At 42.6% G+C, this 23,208-nt stretch overlaps 1 protein-coding gene across 4 annotated transcripts; it reads left to right on the top strand.

The window, feature by feature from the left end:
• Nucleotides 1–1,205: 1,205 nt before the first annotated feature.
• lnpa (limb and neural patterns a) lies at nt 1,206–21,299 on the top strand. Of its 4 annotated transcripts, none has more exons than XM_041844302.2 (13): nt 1,206–1,287; nt 2,310–2,413; nt 7,214–7,255; nt 7,865–8,052; nt 8,157–8,215; nt 8,305–8,345; nt 13,793–13,873; nt 13,998–14,049; nt 14,142–14,351; nt 16,856–16,961; nt 17,166–17,236; nt 17,573–17,746; nt 20,225–21,299. In XM_041844302.2, the coding sequence occupies exons 2-13, from the start codon at nt 2,387–2,389 to the stop codon at nt 20,392–20,394; spliced, it is 1,221 nt and encodes a 406-aa protein (XP_041700236.1). In that variant the 5' UTR covers nt 1,206–1,287; nt 2,310–2,386; the 3' UTR covers nt 20,395–21,299. The 4 variants fall into 4 exon arrangements, with proteins under 4 accessions (XP_041700236.1, XP_041700233.1, XP_041700234.1 ...); XM_041844299.2 differs by having other exon boundaries at nt 1,229–1,336; XM_041844300.2 differs by having other exon boundaries at nt 1,232–1,336; nt 2,313–2,413.
• Nucleotides 21,300–23,208: the final 1,909 nt, after the last annotated feature.

The raw sequence follows: 23,208 nt of genomic DNA, 5'->3' as shown, positions 1-23,208 counted from the left end.
ACACAAACATCAGTGACATCACACCTGCCCAGACCCACATGTTCCCACCACATCTGTCTCCAGTGCTTTTAAGACTGCCATATGGCTTCAAATTGCGCTATTCTGTTTTTCTCTGTTGCCCACACCTTTTCAATATTTAAATAATAATGCATTTGATTCTTCCAGTGTCTTAACGATGGAGGATCATTTTGTATCAATTTTTTCAAAATGATTGAAGAAAAAAGTATTCAATGAAGGGAAGTGAAGTGGGCAGAGGGCTGATTTGCACGTGGATCTTGGCAAAAGGCTGCATGATTTGTTGACATAATTGTAATCCAAACCCAACCTTCATTTACTTATTGTAATGCAGTGAGGCTCCAAAAGTCGTTTTAGAAGAGACTGATTGACTTAATGACCAAAATGATCCTATTTAATAATATAAAATATAATACGTTGTAGTCAATTTTGACACTGCTGCCACTCTCTGTTTATATGCATAGTCACTTTAACTCTACCTACATGTACATATTACCTCAATTACCTCGACTAACTTGTGCCCCCACACATTGACTCTGTACCGGTACCCCCTGTATATAGCCTCACTACTGTTATTTTACTGCTTCTCTTTAATTATTTGTTATCTATTTTTTACTTAACACGTATTTTTCTCTTAAAACTGCATTGTTGGTTATGGGTTTGTAGGTAAGCATTTCACTGTAAGGTCTACACCTGTCGTATTCGGTGCATGTGACAAATAACATTTTATGTTTATGACTCATATCGATACCACAAAGGCAGTTTTCAAAGGAATACCTTACTTTTTAGGGTCACTCACTCTTTAACTATTCAAATGTATCTTGCATCTTTACGGGATGATTGTTTAGAAATGGAGGTGTGGGGTAGCCAAATTAGCCCACCTTTTTCTGACAATAGTGTTCTCACAAGTCGCGTGAGTAATTTTGTGTCCAACTACTTTGCACTTAGTACAGCAACATGCTCATATGGCAACATGTTACAGTTTGTAGGAGCCATTACGAGTTTGCTACAAAGTAACAAACGACAGAACCTCCTTCATATTTTATATCACCCGACACGAAGTCCCCTGTCACGTGGTGAAGCCAGCATGGGTAACGTTACCGGGTATGCGGTATTATGTGGAGACAAGAGGCCAGCATTTTTCTTTTCCAACCACATAAACCGACCCTGGATCTGCGGTTAGGGGCGAACTTCCCACGTATGCGTGGCTTCTGACGTCAAAAGTGGGTCGCGCCTGTTCTTCGCTCCTAATATATAACCAACAATATAGAGGTAATTTTGTTTCAGTCACAGATGAACTTCGGACAGTAAAACTGTGCAGGTAAATTGCTTCAGAATTAGTTGTAAACGTCAGTGCTAGCAGAAAAAAAAGTGTGTTCCTTGATATTGAATCGCATTTACGATGAAGTGGCTAGCTGCAATAGCGACTGCTAGTTTAAAGTTGCATGAAGCTAAAGTTACTACTAGCTAGCTAGAACAACGATGGTTAGAACGCTGCAACTTGACACACTTTTGTATTGGTCAATTTAGTAGCTAACAAGCAAGTTTTTCCCCTTCTCTGCAATAAGGTCGATTTGGCTAGCGAGTTAACTCGCTTGATGTTGAACAAATTTCTGCCCATGAGCCTAGCCCTAGTTAGTTAGCTAGCTGGATATCTAAATTAGCTTGTGCATGCTAACTAGTGCCTAGCCACCTCCAGCGAGTGTGCGGTCTAGCTATTTTATGCACACGTTTGGTGACACAGTGTGCATTTTATTGTTTTTATGGGCAATGTGAATAGCATCGTGAACCAATTTGGGAAATGCATAATAATAATAAATTAAACAAGGTAATGTGTTGCTAGCTTTGCACAGCAACTCGCTGTGGTCGAGCGAAGTTTCAAAAGTCAGTGCGGTGCATCTGGAGTAGTGAGTTTATTCGAGGCTTAGCTAGAGAGCCTAGACAGTCCAAAATAGTAAATTGGTCTGTTACTGCGCCTTTGGGCACCCATCAAACTGTTGCTTGCTCGTTTCAAAACATAAGTTACCTCTTGATAAATCCTGGACTGGTAAACACACGCGTCATGGGACACACTTTTGGGTTAGCTAGCTCATATGTCAATCAAGAATAATGCTTTCAAAAGTTGGTAACGTTATGGGTCTTGAGTCCCACACTCAAGTGAATTTACAGTTTCAGTATTTGGACACACCAATGCATTATCATCATAGCTAGCTACCTTGCACAAGAATGGGTTACTTATATTTTGTTTTGATAGTAATGTAGACTGAGATTATCTAACAGTACATTTTTGTCAGCAGGTGAAGAGATATTCCACTGGGGCAATTCAAAAATCAGAGGGCTCTAAAACGACTGACTTCATTTGGTCCTCAACATGGGGATTGTAATATCCCGGTTTAGGGTATGTATTGCATAATCTGTCTTTTCCCCTTGATGATATGTATCACAGGAGATTGGTGGCACCTTAATTGGGGAGGATGGGCATGTGTTAATGGCTGGAGTGGAGAAGGTGGGTTTGTATAAAATACAGCAAATATATGGTTTCCATGTGTTTGATGCCATTCCATTCGTAACGTTCCAGCCATTATTGTGAGCCGTCCTCCCTTCAGTAGCCTCCACTGATATGTATAGATTGAACACACGCACAAATTATTAATATTTTTTAGGAACTCAGTCGGGGTTTCAACTTACTGTTTAGAGTTAGAGTAGTAGAACACACAAGGTGCAATTTCGAAATTTGGTTGTGCATCAGCCTTTTTTCCCCGCTTATGTTGTTCACTCTATTACCCATGTCAGCTAACAATTTTTAGATTGGGAAGTTAGTCTAGGCAGCTATCTAAACTTGTAGTAATCATGGCTGAATACCGATCGGGCACACAGGACATGTGCCCAGGGGCCCAGACCTCCAGGGGCCACCATTGATTTTGTTAGTCACTCTCACTCAGATAACATATTAAAGGAAAAATCCACCCAAAACAACACATTCCTATAATCTACAGTGTTAAATAACACTAATATGTGAGGACAAGATTTTTTTGTGAACAAATGTTTAATTTTGTCGTTAAAAGGATGATAGCAATGTGAAAATTGTTGCGAAAATCTGTTGCAGCGCAAGTTACTACAAAAGCCTCAACGCTCTATGGGCTAGCTAGCTAGGTACGTAGCAAACGTAGCTACACACAATAATACCAAAGTCAATATCTGCATGTGAAGTAGCTAGTTGGCTGTAAAATTGTCTAAACAAACTGCACTGTCAATTTAGGAGTCTACAGGTTACCATGTAGACTCACCATGTGAGTCTACATGGTAATGTTATAAATTGTTATAAATTGATTTGCATTTTAATGAGGGATATAAGTATTTGACCCCTCTGCAAAACAACTTAGTACTTGGTGGCAAAACCCTTGTTGGCAATCACAGAGGTCAGACGTTTCTTGTAGTTGGCCACCGGGTTTGCACACATCTCAGGAGGGATTTTGTCCCACTCTTCTTTGCAGATCTTCTCCAAGTCATTAAGGTTTCGAGGCTGACGTTTGTCAACTCGAACCTTCAGCTCCCTCCACAGATTTTTTTATGGGATTAATGTCTGGAGATTGGCTAGGCCACTCCAGGACCTTAATGTGCTTCTTCTTGAGCCACTCCTTTGTTGCCTTGGCTGTGTGTTTTGGGTCATTGTCATGCTGGAATACCCATCCACGACCCATTTTCAATGCCCTGGCTGAGGGAAGGAGGTTCTCATCCAAGGTTTGACGGTACATGGCCCCGTCCATCGTCCCTTTGATGCGGTGAAGTTGTCCTGTCCCCTTAGCAGAAAAACACCCCCAAAGCATAATGTTTCCACCTCTATGTTTGATGGTGGGGATGGTGTTCTTTGGGTCATAGGCAGCATTCCTCCTCCTCGAAACACGGCGAGTTGAGTTGATGCCAAAGAGCTCGATTTTGATCTCATCTGACCACAACACTTTCACCCAATTCTCCTCTGAATTATTCAGATGTTCATTGGCAAACTTCAGACGGGCCTGTATATGTGCTTTCTTGAGCAGGGGAACCTTGTGGGCGCTGCAGGATTTCAGTCCTTCACGGCGTAGTGTGTTACCAATTGTTTTCTTGTTGACAATGGTCCCAGCTGCTTTGAGATCATTGACAAGGTCCTCCCGTGTAGGTCTGGGCTGATTCCTCACCATTCTCATAATCATTGCAACTCCACGAGGTGAGATCTTGCATGGAGCCCCAGGCCGAGGGAGATTGACAGTTCTTTTGTGTTTCTTCCATTTGCGAATAATCGCACCAACTGTTGTCACCTCACTAAGCTGCTTGGCGATGGTCTTGTAGCCCATTCCAGCCTTGTGTAGGTCTACAATCTTGTCCCTGACATCCTTGGAGAGCTCTTTGGTCTTGGCCATGGTGGAGAGTTTGGAATCTGATTGATTGCTTCTGTGGACAGGTGTGTTTATACAGGTAACAAGCTGAGATTAGGATTCGTTACCTGTATAAAAGACACCTGGGAGCCAGAAATCTTTCTGATTGAGAGGGGGTCAAATACTTATTTCCCTCATTAAAAATGCTAATCAATTTATAACATTTTTGACATGCGGTTTTCTGGATTTTGTTGTTATTCTGTCTCTCACTGTTCAAATAAACCTACCATTAAAATTATAGACTGATCATTTCTTTGTCAGTGGGCAAACGTACAAAATCAGCAGGGGATCAAATACTTTTTTCCCTCACTGTACACACAAAGCTAAGTAAGGAATGGAATTTAAGAATACATATATGGACAACCAATGACAGTGCGGCATGGACTAAGATACAGTATAATATTATAGAATACAGTATATACATATGAGATGAGTAATGCAAGATATGTAAACATTATTAAAGTGACTAGTGTTCCATTTCTTAAAGTGGCCAGTGATTTCAATAGGCAGCAGCAGCCTCTAATGTGCTACTGATGGCTATTTAACAGTCTGATGGCCTTGAGATAGAAGCTGTTTCTCATTCTATCGGTCCCAGCTTTGATGCACCTGTACTGACCTCACCTTCTGGATGATAGCGGGGTGAACAGGCAGTGGCTCGGGTGGTTGATGTCCTTGGTGATCTTTTTGGCCTTCCTGTGACATTGGGTGCTGTAGGTGTACTGGAGGGCGGGTAGTTTGCCCCCGGTAATGTGTTCGGCAGACAGCACCACCCTCTGGAGAGCCCTGCGGTTGCGGGCGGTGAAGTTGCCGTACCAGGCGGTGATACAACCCGACAGGATGCTATCAATTGTGCATCTGTAAAAGTTTGAGTGTTTTTAGGTGGCGTGCCAAATTTCTTCAGCCTCCTGAGGTTGAAGAGGCTCTGTTGCGCCTTCTTCACCACACTGTCTGCGTGGGTGGACCATTTCAGTTCGTCAATGCTGTGTACCCCAAGGAACTTGAAGCTTTCCACCTTCTCCACTGCGGTCCCGTCGATGTGGATAGGGGGATGCACCCTCTGCTGTTTCCTGAAGTCCACGATCATCTCCTTTTGTTTTGTTGACGTTGAGTGAGAGGTTATTTTCCTGGCACCACACTCCCAGAGCCCTCACCTGCTCCCTGTAGGCCAGGGTTCTTCAATTCCGGTCCTGGAGGGCCGAAACACCTCTGTTTTTCATCCTCTCCTTCTAATCAGGGGCTAATTCAGACCTGGGACACCAGGTGAGTGCAATTAACTACCAGGTAGAAATAAAAAACAGAAGTGTTTCGGCCCTCCAGGACCGGAATTGAAGAACCCTGCTGTAGGCTGTCTCGTCATTGTTGGTAATCAAGCCTACTACTGTTGTCATCTGCAAACTTGATGATTGAGTTGGAGGCGTGCTTGGCCACGCAGTCATGGGTGAACAGGGAGTACAGGAGGGGGCTGAGCACGCACCCTTGTGGGGCCCCAGTGTTGAGGATCAGTGAAGTGGAGATGTTGTTTTCTACCTTCACCACCTGGAGGTGGCCCGTTAGGAAGTCCAGGACCCACTTGCAAAGGGCGTGGTTCAGACCCAGGGCCTCGAGCTTAATGATGAGCTTGGAGGGTACTATGGTGTTGAATGCTGAGCTATAGTCAATGAACAGCATTCTTACATAGGTATTCCTCTTCTCCAGATGGGATAGGGCAGTGTGATGGCGATTGTGTTGTCTGTGGATCTATTGGGGCGGTAAGCAAATTGAAGTGGGTCTAGAGTGACAGGTAAGGTAGAGGTGATAGGTGTAGCTCAGTTGGTAGAGCAACGCGTCTGCTAAATGACAAAAAAAAAAAGAATCCTTGACTAGTCCCTTCATGATGACAGGTGAGTGCTACGGGGCGATAGTCATTTAGTTCAGTTACATTTGCTTTCTTGGGTACAGGAACAATGGTGGCCATCTTGAAGCATGTGGGGAAAGCAGACTGGGATAGGGAATGATTGAATATATCCGAAAACAAACCAGCCAGCTGGTCTGCGCATGCTCTGAGGACGCGGCTAGGGATGCCGTCTGGGCCGGCAGCCTTGCGGGGGTTAACGTGCTTAAATGTCTTACTCACGTCGGCCACGGAGAAGGAGAGCCCACAGTCCTTGGTAGCTGTCCGCGTCGGTGGCACTGTGTTCTCCTCAAAGCGGGCGAAGGTGTTTAGCTTGTCTGGAAGCGAGACATCGGTGTCCGCCACGTGGCTGGTTTTCCTTTTGTAGTCATTGTTATCAAAACAAAATGATTTAATGATAATACTATAGGCCTATAGACGGTTTAGCGACATACAACAGTGAGTGCATTGTTTTTGTATTAGTGGCCCCAGCTATGTCCTGTAATTTAGGAACAGCATCTTTTATATATCAAGTGGAAATGCAAGTGCTTTTGAATGAACGTTTTGTTTATCACAAGTTTGTTTTTGCTGTTTTAAAAATGACCCAATATTATAATAATAATAATACTTCTCTTGCATTTCTCCAAGAGAAGCAACAATCTGCAGATATCTAGATGAATGGACAGTACTATTTTTCACACAAGCTGTGTTCTGAATGGAAACGTTTGGTGGGAACATGCAGTACTTTGAACTTAAGCAAACTGGAAGATAATGCGGGGGGCCCTCAATATTCCAGAGAATAAGCCAATGCTTCAATGGTCATAAGCTATGGATAGTACCCTGCTTTCTTAAAACTGAACTAAAGCAAGTCTTCAATCTCTGATTTGTATTTAACTTCTTTTTCTTTGAACAGACTAAGCCATCAACTGTAGAGGTTTTGGAAGGAATTGATAAGGTATGTGTTTATGCTTTTTGGAGAGAAAAAAATGTAGCGTCAGAGGCTACACCCCCTCAAGATTGCGTTTGATCAAGAGTATTTTGGGATCTTGCTCTAGACTAGAGATTGACCTGGTTACATTATACAGACCCTGTTTCGCTTGAGGTTTAGATCATTGGAACCAATGTCTAGCGGAGTGACACATGTTTACTAGCACCAGCGGAGGATAGGTCGCTACGCTGTCCACCAACTGATATTTTTGGGGTGAGGTTAATCAACACCGAGAACTAAAGGTGTTTCCGTCTAAATAAAAAGGAAAGATAAGTTGGTAATGCAGTCTGACCTTAAGCCTGCATTGAATAAATCGTATTTGCTCAAGATTACCAGAGGAAGGATGAAAAAATAATGTTTCCAAATGTTACTCCACAGTCCAGGTTCCAGCACTGCTATTGAATTGATGTAATTGTAGCAATAGGGTTATGTTGGGCTAACTAAAAGTTCTGATATTAGTAATATAATTGGGGAATACCAAAATTCTTCTTTTGTTGCTTTAGAGCGAGAGAGCTGTGCTATATTCAATTTGTCAGTTTTTCTATTTTTGAGCAATATGATAATTGTTTTTTACAGGATATACAGACTTGTGAGGAATGTCGAGAACTGTATCAAAGACAGTTGAAGTTATGGGTGTGGAGACTGCTTCAGTACTCATCTCTTCTTTACCTGATGGCCAGCATAATTGTGTATCTTTGGTACCTCCCTGAACAGACAATTGGAAAGGTCATATTGGCCCTTCCTTTTGTAGTATTTCCACTATTGTAAGTACATATTTTTAATGATACTTTTTAAGGAATAGATTGCTATGACTACTTATAGTTTGTTACTGATCCTGCAATTGAGGTTCTAATTGTTCTTTCCATAGTGTATGGCTCCTTCGAAAGGGGCTGCTCGCTCTTTTTAAAAGAAGAACAGAAAAAAACAGTATGTGCTTTGACCTTTATTTACCTCTGCCTCATCATTATTATGACATGCTGCTTTTGGTTTAATCACTCAAATGTTTTTTGTTTCAGATGAAAAATTGGAGGACCTCAAATCACAAAAACGAAAAATAGTAAGTTCACTTTTTCAGAGGGTTGCTTTTGATTGGGTGAACATTGTCTAGACTGCTATTAGAATCCACCATAGCTGACCCCTTGTACCTTGAAAAGGGTGAAAATAATGTGCATCCCCTAATCATTTGTGAAGGTGTCATATGAAAGAGCTGAAATGTCTGTACTTAAAAAAATCCTCATCCATTTTTACATTCTGTAACTTATTTTAAGTGGGCTTAATCTGGCATTTACCTCTATTGAGATGAACACTATTACAAGGTGTCATATCTAAGCATTGCAGGAGTCTTCATGCAGCGTCTTGCTATTATTGAGCTTTTATAGCACTTCACTTAGATAATTGCTACTCCTAATAAATAATCTAAAATCAATGCAGACAGCTGTTAATTGGCATAAAGACTACCTGGTTAAGCACTCTGCTAACGTCTCTTAAATTAGTGGTATGTAGTGCTGGAAGGAAATAAACTCAGCAAAAAAAGAAACGTCCTCTCACTGTCAACTGTGTTTATTTTCAGCAAACTTAACGTGTAAATATTTGTATGAACATAACAAGATTCAACAACTGAGACATAAACTGAACAAGTTACGCAGACATGTGACTAACAGAAATTGAATAATGTGTCCCTGAACAAAGGGGGGGGTCAAAATCAAAAGTAACAGTCAGTATCTAGTGTGGCCACCAGCTGCATTAAGTACTGCAGTGCATCTCCTCCTCATGGACTGCACCAGATTTGCCAGTTCTTGCTGTGAGATGTTACCCCACTCTTCCACCAAGGCACCTGCAAGTTCCCGGACATTTCTGGGGGGAATGGCCCTAGCCCTCACCCTCCGATCCAACAGGTCCCAGACGTGCTCAATGGGATTGAGATCCGGGAGAACACTGACATTGCTGTCTTGCAGGACATCACGCACAGAACGAGCAGTATGGCAGGTGGCATTGTCATGCTGGAGGGTCATGTTAGGATGAGCCTGCAGGAAGGGTACCACATGAGGGAGGAGGATGTCTTCCCTGTAACGCACAGTGTTGAGATTGCCTGCAATGACAACAAGCTCAGTCCGATAATGCTGTGACACACCGCCCCAGACCATGACTGACCCTCCACCTCCAAATCGATCTTGCTCCAGAGTACAGGCCTCGTTGTAACGCTCATTCCTTTGACGATAAACGTGAATCCGACCATCACCCCTGGTGAGCACAACCGCGGCTCGTCAGCGAAGAGCACTTTTTGCCAGTCCTGTCTGGTCCAGCGATGGTGGGTTTGTGCCCATAAGCGACGTTGTTGCCGGTGATGTCTGGTGAGGACCTGCCTTACAACAGGCCTACTAGCCCTCAGTCCAGCCTCTCTCAGCCTATTGCGGACAGACTGAGCACTGATGGAGGGATTGTGCATTCCTGGTGTAACTCGGGCAGTTGTTGTTGCCATCCTGTACCTGTCCCGCAGGTGTGATGTTCGGATGTACCGATCCTGTGCAGGTGTTGTTACATGTGGTCTGCCACTGTGAGGACGATCAGCTGTCCGTCCTGTCTCCCTGTAGCGCTGTCTTAGGCACATTCACGCAGATGAGCAGGGAACCTGGGCATCTTTCTTTTGGTGTTTTTCAGAGTTAGTAGAAAGGCCTCTTTAGTGTCCTAAATGTTCATAACTGTGACCTTAATTGCCTGTAAGCTGTTAGTGTCTTAACGACCGTTCCACAGGTGCATGTTCATTAATTGTTTATGGTTCATTGAACAAGCATGGGAAACAGTGTTTAAACCCTTTACAATGAAGATCTGTGAAGTTACTTGGATTTTTACAAATTATCTTTGAAAGACAGGGTCCTGAAAAAGGGACGTTTCTTTTTTTGCTGAGTTTAGATCTGAGAAATTGCTTGTCATCTTTCATGTCTAACTTTCAATAATTATGGCTGATGGATTTTCATACTCCATTATGGAAGTAGTGCATGTAATTCTTAATTATTTAGTGTTTCCCTGAAATGAAGTTGCTCAAACACCTGGCTGCTCTATACTATTGTTTTGTTGCCGTGCAGCATGGTCCCCCAAAAAATGCAGTACATAACAGTGATCATTGTTTGCAGTAACTTCTTTGGTGTAATTTTGCAAACTGACGTGGCTGTTTTACCATTAAGGATTCCATCTTTAAAGGCCCAATGCAGTCAAAATTCAGTTTTTCATATATTGTACAACAGCTGATGAAACTAAGACTGTAAAAGTGTGATTTTAAAAATAAAATAAAAACATCTGTTATTTCCTGATAGTCGCTGGTTGAAAATACAATCTACACAGGACCTTCTAATCAGCAGTTTTGCATGGGTGGGAGTTTCTGCTTTCCATGGTGACATGTGGTCCTCTGTAGCTCAGCTGGTAGAGCACAGGGTTTGTAACGCCAAGGTAGTGGGTTCGATCCCCGGGACCACCCATACACAAAAAATGTATGCATGACTGTAAGTCGCTTTGGATAAAAGCGTCTGCTAAATGGCATATTATTATTTTATTATTACATCACCATGCGGTAAATTGATTTAATAGAACAATAACCAAGAGTTCTAAACCTCTCTGCCAATAACAGCTAGTTTTCAGTTTTCCCCTCCCAACTCAAACCAGTCCCAGACAGTCCTAACAAAGTTCTTGCTTGAGAAATAGTTTTTCTAAAAAGCTAATTTTGCCAATTTTTTTTAAATTGAAATCTATTACAGTAAGGTACTAAATTGGTACCTAGAAATTATTTGATATTGATATACAAATGGCTGCATTGGGCCTTTTTTAAAGGATGTAGGATTACTACTGGCACTTTTATTCTCAAAACCTTCAACATTGCAGTGATGGAATGTCGGTCTGGCTGCCATTTTGACTTTTGTAGGTAGCTCATCTTGTAAAGTTTCATAAGATGGGAGAAGCAACGTATGAAAATACTCCTGACTTCATACACCAACGCATCATATTGATATGTTGAAATTTTTTCCAGGCATTGTAAAGACTTGGGCTTGTATCCACAAAGCTTCTCAGAGTAGGAGTGCTGATCTAGCATCAGTTTTAACTTTTAGATTATAATGAATAAGATTACTTGTCCATACAGTGGGGAGAACAAGTATTTGATACACTGCCGATTTGGCAGGTTTTCCTACTTACAAAGCATGTAGAGGTCTGTAATTTTTATCATAGGTACACTTCAACTGTGAGAGACGGAATCTAAAACAAAACTCCAGAAAATCACATTGTATGATTTTTAAGTAATTAATTTGCATTTTATTGCATGACATAAGTATTTGATACATCAGAAAAGCAGAACTTAATATTTGGTACAGAAACCTTTGTTTGCATTTACAGAGAGCATACCTTTCCTGTAGGTCTTGACCAGGTTTGCACACACTGCAGCAGGGATTTTGGCCCACTCCTACATACAGACCTTCTCCAGATCCTTCGGGTTTCGGGGCTGTCGCTGGGCAATACAGACTTTCAGCTCCCTCCAAAGATTTTCCATTGGGTTCAGGTCTGGAGAATGGCTAGGCCACTCCAGGACCTTGAGATGCTTCTTACGGAGCCACTCCTTAGTTGCCCTGGCTGTGTGTTTCGGGTCGTTGTCATGCTGGAAGACCCAGCCGCGACCCATCTTCAATGCTCTTACTGAGGGAAGGAGGTTGTTGGCCAAGATCTCGCGATACATGGCCCCATCCATCCTCCCCTCAATACGGTGCAGTCGTCCTGTCCCCTTTGCAGAAAAGCATCCCCAAAGAATGATGTTTCCACCTCCATGCTTCACGGTTGGGATGGTGTTCTTGGGGTTGTACTCATCCTTCTTCTTCCTCCAAACACGGCGAGTGGAGTTTAGACCAAAAAGCTCTATTTTTGTCTCATCAGACCACAACCTTCTCCCATTCCTCCTCTGGATCATCCAGATGGTCATTGGCAAACTTCAGACGGGCCTGGACATGCGCTGGCTTGAGCAGGGGGACCTTGTGTGCACTGCAGGATTTTAATCCATGACGGCGTAGTGTGTTACTAATGGTTTTCTTTGAGACTGTGGTCCCAGCTCTCTTCAGGTCATTGACCAGGTCCTGCCGTGTAGTTCTGGGCTGATCCCTCACCTTCCTCATGATCATTGATGCCCCACGAGGTGAGATCTTGCATGGAGCCCCAGACCGAGGGTGATTGACCGTCATCTTGAACTTCTTCAATTTTCTGATAATTGCGCCAACAGTTGTTGCCTTCTCACCAAGCTGCTTGCCTATTGTCCTGTAGCCCATCCCAGCCTTTTACAGGTCTACAATTTTATCCCTGATGTCCTTACACAGCTCTCTGGTCTTGGCCATTGTGGAGAGGTTGGAGTCTGTTTGATTGAGTGTGTGGACAGGTGTCTTTTATACAGGTAACGAGTTCAAACAGGTGCAGTTAATACAGGTAATGAGTGGAGAACAGGAGGGCTTCTTAAAGAAAAACTAACAGGTCTGTGAGAGCCGGAATTCTTACTGGTTGGTAGGTGATCAAATACTTATGTCATGCAATAAAATGCAAATTAATGGATTTTTGTTTTAGATTCCGTCTCTCACAGTTGAAATGTACCTATGATAAAAATTACAGACCTCTACATGCTTTGTAAGTAGGAAAACCTGCAAAATCGGTAGTGTATCATACTTGTTCTCCCCACTGTATATGTATATATTCTTAATTAAATTCCATACTTAGATTTGTGTGTATTGGGTATATGTTGTGAAATTGTTATCTATTACTTGTTAGATATTCCTGCACTGTCGGAGCTAGAAGCACAAGCATTTCGCTACACCCACAATAACATCTAATAAACAGGTGTATGTGACAAATTTGATTTGATTTATATGGACAGATCTTAGATCAGCACTCCTACTCTCTGATTCAGAGGGGTTGGGTTAATTGCGGAAGACACATTTTCAGTTGAATGCATTCAGTTGTACAACTGACTAGGTATCTCCCTTTCTCTGAGATGCTTTGTGGTTATGGGCCCTGATCTGTGCAGATGCATGACAGGATAGATGAGGGTTGTAGGACCCACCTGTTTTAAAGCAGTTAATTATTTCAAGAAATCAATTAATTGTGTGTTCACTTGCTCTTTTTAATTTGATTAATGATGATATGGAAGGTACGACATTGGTTATCATTGATGTCCGCATTAGTCATTGGATTTTAACAGAATTAAATGTATGGAATGGTGATATGTCATATCAACATCATTAGTCAATTAACAGATCACACATAAGCGACTTGAACAGAAACCGCCATAGTCAAGGGGGTTTACTGGAAGACCAATGCTTGCTTCAATACTCCAATGCTTGCCTGAAGACCAATGCTATGACTCTTGACTGATGAAATAACCCATACTAGTGTAATGAATTAACCTGACTTTACATTTGTGCTTTATTTGTCCTTTTTTAAAAATTTCCTTTTAAATTGAAAATATGAAATGCTTTTGTCCAACAGCTTCTAGAGGTGATGGAGACTGAAACATATAAAACCGCAAAAATTATTCTGGAGAGATTTGATCCTGATTCTAAGACAAAGGTAAGTATTCCATCTTCCTATGAGCCCAATAATTATTTGAATACCAACGCTCTTAACCACTAGGCTACCTGCCGCTATAATTAACCTTGAAAGTATCCGTCTTAATCTTGTTTCCAATATGAAGGTGCCAGAATCCATTCCAAGTGGAACTCCTGTGACTCCAAAACCGGGCCAAGGTAATATAGTTGGCTAGATATATTAAGGCCTTTCATGTGTTTGCATTGCTTACCATTGATAAACATAATCCCTGCATTGTTTCCTCCATTAGAACTCCGTCAGCGTCATGTTACTCCTCGGCCCCCGGTGGCAGTGACTCCTGCCGCAGCACGTCCTCCTCTGGCCCCAGGGGCCACCCACGCAGGGCCGCCCCTCCACTCAGCTCCTGGAGGACCCCCAGAGAGAATCCTGTCTGCTGAGGCTGCTCAGCAGAGCTTGATGAAGAGGCCCATGACCCCTGGCACACCTGTTCCAGGAGTGGGTGAGTTAGCTGCACACAGGGACCACATCATAATGTGGTCGATTTAAGGTGATTTACCCATCCCTGTCTCACCAGTCCTTCAGGGACGGGACTCTTTTTTATTTATTTATTTATTTATTTATTTTTTACAGGTGTGACAGTTTGTTTTACATATGGTAGTGATGGCCAATTAAGTGTAGTATTTGAATCCATTATGGTAGGGTTTGCCATAAAACAAACCGAAGGTCAAGCTTGCTCCAGAGAAGAGGAGAGGATGGTTAACGAAGTCGATAGGTGTGACATTGGACTGAGATTTAGGGCCATTTTCAGAATTAATTTAGTTCCAATTCAGTAATTGTTTATGTATTTTCACCAAGATTTCTCACAACCAACCTTTGACCAAGGGTGATTCCAAAATAATCTGGACAGTAACCAGGTTTCCATCCAACCTTTTGATGCCAGTAAAGTACATGTCGGATAAAACATTTAATGACAGGCCTGATGGAAACAGCAGATTTGTCAGTTAACTTCCCAAATGTCGACAAAACAAAATATGCTAGAGAAGGTGACATCTCTTTGTGTCTAAAATTAATTATGCAAGAGGTGGAAACGCTTTAATGCCCATATATTGATATAATAACCATCATATCGACGTAAACTTGGAGTCATGCGATGATATGTTGTGTGGTACTCCCACTACGACTCTGGAAAGCATTTTGTTTATCCCTATTAGTGAGACTTCCCTTTGCCAAGATAATCCATCCACCTGACAGGTGTGGCATATCAAGAAGCTGACTAAACAGCATGATCATTACACCTGTGCACCTTGTGCTGTGGACAATGAAAGGCCACTCTAAAATGTACAGTTTTGTTACAACACAATGCCACAGTTTTGAAGGAGCGTGCAATTGGCATACTGACTGCAGGAATGTCCGCCAGAGAATTTAATGTTAATTTCTCTACCATACGCTGCCTCCAAAGTTGTTTTTGAGAATTTGGCAGTACGTCCAACAAGCCTCACAACTGCAGACCACGTGTAACCATGCCAGCCCAGGACCTCCACATCCGACTTCTTCACCTGTCTGAGACCAGCCACCTAGGCAGCTGATGAAACTGAGTATTGCTGTCTGTAATAAAGCCCTTTTGTGGGGAAAAAAATCATTCTGATTTGCTGGGCCTGGCTCCCCAGTGGGTGGGCCTGTCTCCCAAGTGGGTGGACCTATGCCCACCCATGGTTGCACCCCTGCCCTGTCATGTGAAATCCATAGATTAGGATTTAAATTGACTGATTTCCTTATGAACTGTAACTCAGTAAAATCGTTAATTGTTGCGTTTTAATTTTTGTTCTGTATAGTTATGAACTTCACAGGGTGGTGAAAGTGCACGGCGATGAGATGATGCTCCTTTCCAAAAAATATCAAGGGCCTTATTCTGGTGACCTGATGATCGATCCTTTTGACAAATAAAAATGATTGCACTTATCTATAATAATCTCATGTAGGTAGCACTGTATCTGCAAGCTGTTGGCTAGAGTGCACATTCGCTATATAACGCAACGTTTGTTGTGATGACCAGTAGTAGAATTGAAAATGTGATTTGAAACCCATTTAATTTGTATTTCTTATTAGGGACATGGGAATTGAACCGCAGAAGTTATTTTTATGTGCACTACGTTATCATGCACAGCCTTTTATCCGCAACGAGTCAATTTGACGGAAACAGCTGGTGGGAAAACGCGCATGTAGTTTTTATGCAGATTTTACAATATACGCATTCAAATTTGTCGCCCATTGGATGGAAACCTAGCTACTGTCAGTTTTATGTTAAGTGTATATTTACTCTTATGTAAACATGCGGTCTGGCCTCGGACACTTCATAGGAAATGCAAAAGAGTGCAAACAGTTAAAGACTGTTTGCTTTCCCAGAAAAAGCAACATGGTGTAATTGCCATGTGGAAAGCCAACTGAGGTGTACAAGAGCCAAGATGACTTTAACTATGATTAATTAGGTAGGCCTGCATTTGTTCTCTGGGCATTGGTACTGAAATCTTACTAAATGCCTTTCTAATGCCAGGTAAAATTGCGTTTGGCATGGGCACATCTTGCAAATGTTTCATATGGCTTGATACTATCAGGCACTTTTGTGGAAAATTGAAAGTGAAAAGCAATTTGATAGAAAGAGTCACCACAGAGTTTCCATATGTTGGTAAATGAATAAGCAGCAGGAAGCTGAGACTTTGCCAAGTCTCCCAGAAATGACCAGTCATCTTCCTATGATTGCTCTTGATGTTAGATTATATTAATTACCGCTCAGCAACACAGCAGGGATTCTCGTTCACGTGCTTTGCAAGTGAGATCCATTTCCAAGTCATTATTAAAACCTGTCCATATCAACCATTTATCATGTGCCTCTGCAGCTAACTGTAGATGTGTCTGTTTTCTTCTCCTCTGGCTCAGTGTGTGATGATTTGTATTCGAGACCACGGACTATGTGCAGCTAATGTGCATGTGTGTCTGGCATAACAGGAATGCACCCCCCAGGCCCACCCCTGGCCAGACCTGTCCTCCCCCGGGATAGAGGCGCCATGGACAGGGTCATTGAGTACTTTGTCGGCGATGGCCCTCAGAATAGGTAAAATGTAGCTTCTGCTTGACAGTGATTGTCAACCAAATACTTGCTTTTGAAATATGTATTTGTGCAGATGTAAGCAGTATAGTAATTTACAGTTAAATGTATTTCTATTGATGACAATTGCTAAATATAAAAACAGCAAAATTATCTTGTTAATTTCATTGCATGTATGCATTCTCAAACAGATTATTTTCTCCCCTCCAGATATGCCCTCATATGCCAGCAGTGTCTCACCCATAACGGCATGGCATTAAAAGAGGAATTTGAATATGTTGGTAAGATTTAGAGAAACACGACGCTCTCTGTCAGTCTCCATCAAACACTGCGCCTTCATTTGCCCTCTAGCATTTGGCAGCACAGTATATCATCAGGCTCTTAAAAGCCTCTGCCACTACCAGCCTCTGTAAGCAAAAAGAGCCCATCTAGATTGAATATGCAAACGAGTGTAACCCATCGATCTGATGCGTTTACGTATCTTTGACGCAATTCTTTTTGGAATATCATTGGTTTCATTTTCATATATAAATTAATCTGTGTCTACATGGAAATATATGACAATCATTCAGTTGACAGTGCACTTTGAGCATGTTGGTTTATGTGTCTCATTTCAGCCTTCAGATGTGCATATTGTTATGTCCTGAATCCTGCGAGAAAGACCAGACCCCAAGCACCCCGACTCTCTGAGGTCAGTGCTGAGGCACCCATAACATCACCAACACCCATAGAACCAGGACCTGTAACTACACCACCTGCCCCTGAAGCTGATGAAAGCCCCGCTACTGCAGGTATGTCTCTGCTCAACCTTACTATTATTATTATTTAAAAAAATATATATATATAGATCACAAAGCTACTTACATCAAGAAGATACACTATATATACAAATAATGTGGACACCACTTCAAATTAGAGGATTCGGTTATTTCAGCAACACACGTTGCTGACAGGTGTTTAAAATCTAGCACACAGCCATGCAATCTCCGTAGACAAACATTGACAGTAGAATGGCCTTACTGAAGAGCTCAGTGACTTTCAAAGTGTTACCGTCATAGGATGCCACCTTTCCAACAAGTCAGTTTGTCAAATTGCTGCCCCGGTCAACTGTAAGTGCTAGTCGGTTAGTCGAGGTAATTGAGGTAATATGTACATGTGGGTTAGAGTTAAAGTGACTATGCATAAATAATAAACAGAGTAGCAGCAGCGTAAAAGAGGTGGTTGGGGTGGGGGGCAATACAAATAGTCCGTGTAGCCATGATTAGCCGTTCAGGAGTCTTATGGCTTGGGGGTAGAAGCTGTTAAGAAGCCTTTTGGACCTAGACTTGGCGCATCGGTAACACTTGCCGTGCGGTAGCAGAGAGAACAGTCTATGACTAGGGTGGCTGGAGTCTGGCTAGGGCCTTCCTCTGACACCGCCTGGTATCGAGGTCCTGGATGGCAGGAAGCTTGGCCCCAGTGATGTACTGGGCTGTACGCACAACCCTCTGTAGTGCCTTGTGGTCGGAGGCTGAGCAGTTGCCATACCAGGCGGTGATGCAACCAGTCAGGATGCTCTCAATGGTGCAGCTGTATAACTTTTTGAGGATCTGAGGACCCATGCCAAATCTTTTCAGTCTCCTGAGGGGGAATAGGCTTTGTCGTGCCCTATTCACGACTGTCTTGGTGTGTTTGGACCATGATAGTTTATTGGTGATGTGGACACCAAGGAACCTGAAGCTCTCAACCTGTTCCACTACAGCCCCGTCGATGAGAATGGGGGCGTGCTCAGTCCTCTTTTTCTTCCTGTAGTCCACAATCATCTCCTTTGTCTTGCTCACGTTGAGGAAGAGGTTGTTATCCTGGCACCACACGGCCAGGTCTCGGACCTCCTCCCTACAGGCTGTCTCATCGTTGTCGGTGATCAGGCCTACCACTGTTGTGTCTTCGGCAAACTTAATGATTGGGTTGGAGTCGTGCCTGGCCATGCAGTCATGGGTGAGCAGGGAGTACAAGAGGGGACTGAGCACGCACCCCTGCGAGGTCCATACAGAAATCGGTTTTCAAGATCGGTGTGGGAGAACTTGACTGGCCTGCACAGAGCCCTGACCTCAACCCCATCGAACACCTTTGGGATGAATTGGAACGCCAACTGCGAGCCAAGCCTAATCGCCTAACATCATTTCCCGACCTCACTAATGCTATTGTGGCTGAATGGAAGCAAGTTCCCGCAGCAATGTTCCAACATCTAGTGGAAAGCCTTCTCAGAAGAATGGAGGCTGTTATAGCAGCAAAGGGGGGACCAACTCCATATTAATGCTCATCATGTTGGAAGGAGATGTTCGATGAGCAGGTGTCCACATACTTTTGGTCATGTAGTGTATATCAAGATAATGATGAGCATTTAAAGCAGGGCGTATAACACCAGACACTGTGTCAGTGGCTTTAAAAATATACCTGCCACTGATTTTTCACAAATTACACCAACAAAACACAAACGGATGAACATGCGTTGTAATGTTTCTAAAGCAATACATGTGTTACTAGTAAGGAGTAATGTGGTATATTGTTTAATTACATTTTGTCACCTGAGTCTTTTAATCAAAATATCACAGATGAGACAAATGTTCACCAGCCACTTTAAGGGCGAGAGGTTACCGTGGTAATGCGACTCAAGTCACGTTTGTGCTTGTGAGGTTGAGTCCAACTAGTAGCCGCATTGTCTTCTCTTCCCTAACAGTTGAAACACAAACATTGAAAAATAACCTAGCTTGTGAACAAACAATGTAAATGGCCAAGAAACACAAGGACAAAGTCTCACTTAAGTAGACTTTTATTTCAAGTAAATTAGACCAACTTTTATAGCTGTGCACAGCGCTACTAAAAATGTATCTTTCACTCAGCTCGTCACGTGCCCACAGCCAAGCAGTGTTGTTGCGCGAGGTGGGATAGGTGATAGTAGGATTTGTAGTCCTTTGATTTTGTACAATTTAATTTACCAGCTATAAAACAAAATGGCAGAAATACTTTGAAAACAGCTACTGCAGCATTTATTTAGCTAAAATGTGATCATACTTGACTATTTTTACTCGCAAGTGAAATGGTCGCACTGTGCAGCCCTGACCATCTGCCAACGTGGCTGGTGAAATAGACATCTTACCCGCCAATGCCAAAATCTACCCACATTACCGGGTGTTAATTTTTAGGCCCTGATTGGCAGAATCGCATAATTGTCTTCATTGCTTACTTTCTTGAATGCCTGTAAATTGAATTGATCCTCTCAATTTTAGTTGAGGAGAAGCAGCCTACTCCCCCAGCTGAAGAGGAGATCCAGGAGCTGGTGACTCTGACCACAGATAGTGCCTCAGAAACGGAAGCGCCAGGAACCTCAGAATCTGTGGAACTCACCCCAGTAAAGTCAGACGGGGAGCTGGATGTGTCAGCCATGGAGGTCGAATAGAATGTCATTTCAACACATGAATTTATGCTGGAGCGTTATTCTTTTTTGGCGTGGAGGGGGGTTCTTTCTGTTTTTAAAGTAAACTTAATAATGGTTAGACTAACATTAATGCTGTGAGGAAGAATGGCAGAATAACAGGGAAAGGGTTTGGTATTAACTTAAAGGTATTTTCTTGTCAGTTGTCATGATGCCAATATGAATTGAATGATTGGAATAATAATGAACAGCAACACTGTTTTCAGATTTGACATGTCTGCAATACTTTCGTGAGCTATGCTAGCACTTCTATACATAAAGCAAGAGCACACTTAGTTCAGCTAGCTAAGCATTTTGCGTTGATGCACATCCATAGAATGTTTTCTTAAAGTGCATTTTACATAAGTGATAAGCAATTTCCCACATTGCTACTGTATTGTTTTTGTGACTCGTGTCTATATCCATATTGTCTATAGACATGCAAATGCATGATGATTATGAGCCAAAATCTAGCTAAGCCGTTTGAGTTGAGTTGCACATCTGTAGCATGACAGTTTCTTCCTTTTTTAATTTAAGTAAAGCCAGTGTATTGTTTTAGTTTGTTTGTTTTTTGACTGAATGTATGTCCATGTTGTCTACAGAAATGCAAAAAAAGTTCTGTCTGGTGTGATATGAAATATTTATAGGCGAATTATATTTATAGATACTACAGTATACGTTACAGTGCCTTTTTAACAGTATTGAAAAGGTTTTGGGTAGTCCTAGTACAATGAGGCTAACCACATGTTTACACAGTAATTGTACAATCATAGCAGTGCTTATATTTATTGCTTAAAAGTAGAAACAATGATGTACTGCTGTCCTCTGCACCCGAGTGCCTTGATGCGTTTTATGTTTCCACTTTGAAATGAATAAAGACTTGAGTCATTGTCGGAATGCATGCGTTTGATAATGCCAGTTTCAAAATTTGACTATGCTATGGAGTTCAAGTTTTAAACTCCATTCTCTCAGGCTCCCTGAGTTCAGTATTGAGAAATATGTACTGCTGATTTCTGAAGCACCCATTCCAACACTTAACTGCTGAAGATGCTGCTACAGGTACACTATATATACAAAAGTATGTGGACTCACCTACAAATTAGTGGATTCAGCTATTTCAGCCGCACCCGTTGCTGACAGATGTATAAAATCGAGCACACTGCCATGCAATCTCCATTGGCAGTAGAATGGCCTTACTGAAGAACTCAGTGACTTTCAACGTGGCACCGTCATAGGATGCCACCTTTCCAAAAAGTCAGTTTTTCAAGTTTCTGCCCTGCTAGAGCTACCCCGGTCAACTGTAAGTGATGATATTGTGAAGTGGAAACAACTGCTCAGCTGTGAAGTGGTAGGCCACACAAACTCACAGAATAGGACCGCTGAAATGCATAGCGCATAAAAATCGTCAGAACAAGAACTGTTTGTCGGGAGCTTCTTGAAATGGGTTTCCATGACTGAGCAGCCTTAAGCTTAAGATCACCATGCGCAATACCAAGCGTCGGCTGGAGTGATGTAAAGCTCGCTGCCATTGGAGCAGTGTAAACGCGTTCTCTGGAGTGATGAATCACGGTTTACCATTTGGCAGTCCAACGGACGAATGTGTGTTTGGCGGATGCCAGGAAAACGCTACCTGCCCCAATGCGTAGTGCCAACTGTAAAGTTTGGTGGAGGAGGAATAATGGTCTGGGGCTGTTTTACATGGTTCAGGCTAGGCCCCTTAGTTCCAGTGAAGGGAAATCTTAACGCTACAGCATACAGTGATATTGTAGGCGATTCTGTGCTTCCAACTTTGTGGCAACAGTTTTGGGAAGGCCCTTTCTTGTTTGAGCATGACAATGCCCCCATGCTCAAAGCGAGGTCCATAGCGAGGTTTGTCGAGATTGGTGTGTAAGAACTTGACTGGCCTGCGCAGAGCCCTGACCTCAACCCCATCAAACACCTTTGGGATGGATTGGAATGCCGACTACGAGCCAGGCCTAATCACTCAACATCAGTGCCTGACCTCACTAATGCTCTTGTGGCTGAATGGAAGCAAGTCCCTGCAGCAATGTTCGAACATCTAGTGGAAAGCCTTCCCAGAAGAGTGGAGGCTGTTATTGCAGCAAAGGGGGGGACCTACTCCATATTAATGCCCATGATTTTGGAATGAGATTTCCGATGAGCAGGTGTCCACATACTTTTGGTCATGTAGTATATGTCTCTGCTCACCCTTTTCAATCCACGAAGTTCAAGGTACAGAAAATATTGCAATATAATTATTGTGAAAAGGTTATAGATCAAGTATTGACTAGAACTTTTCTCTGGATAATGGTGAGAGAATCTCATAAGTGTCCTCATTGCTGAATGCCTGTAAAACCTGGGGATAATGATGTTCAGTTGAGAACAAGCAGCATGCTCCCGCAGCTGAAGAGGAGATCCAGGAGCCAGTGACTCCAACCACAGAATCACAGGAAGCCATCCCAGAAGTCGAAGTCCTCCTGACTTCAGCGTCTAGGGGGGCTCCTTTGAAGTTACCGGCACAATGCATCAATAATGGAGTCTGCTGTTACACTGGTTGGTTCTCTTCTGTTTCTCTCTCAAACACACCCAGCCCCCAAGTGCTGCCCCTTGCTTTATAACTGTGGGGGTACACCACAATGGTTACACAGCTTGTGTTGTACCACGTGGTCTGGTATCTATCTAATCAGCCAGGCTAGGAACTTTATGCCATTGGCGTCCAATAAAATGTTTCAGCACATTTCAGCTAGAGTAATGAAATCAATGCTGTGAGTGAGAATGACAGAATAACAGGTCTAACAG

The sequence above is a fragment of the Coregonus clupeaformis genome, chromosome 23 (genome assembly GCF_020615455.1).
Source record: "Coregonus clupeaformis isolate EN_2021a chromosome 23, ASM2061545v1, whole genome shotgun sequence".
Taxonomy (NCBI): Eukaryota; Metazoa; Chordata; class Actinopteri; order Salmoniformes; family Salmonidae; genus Coregonus; species Coregonus clupeaformis.
This window is presented reverse-complemented; position numbering and strand designations above follow the sequence as displayed.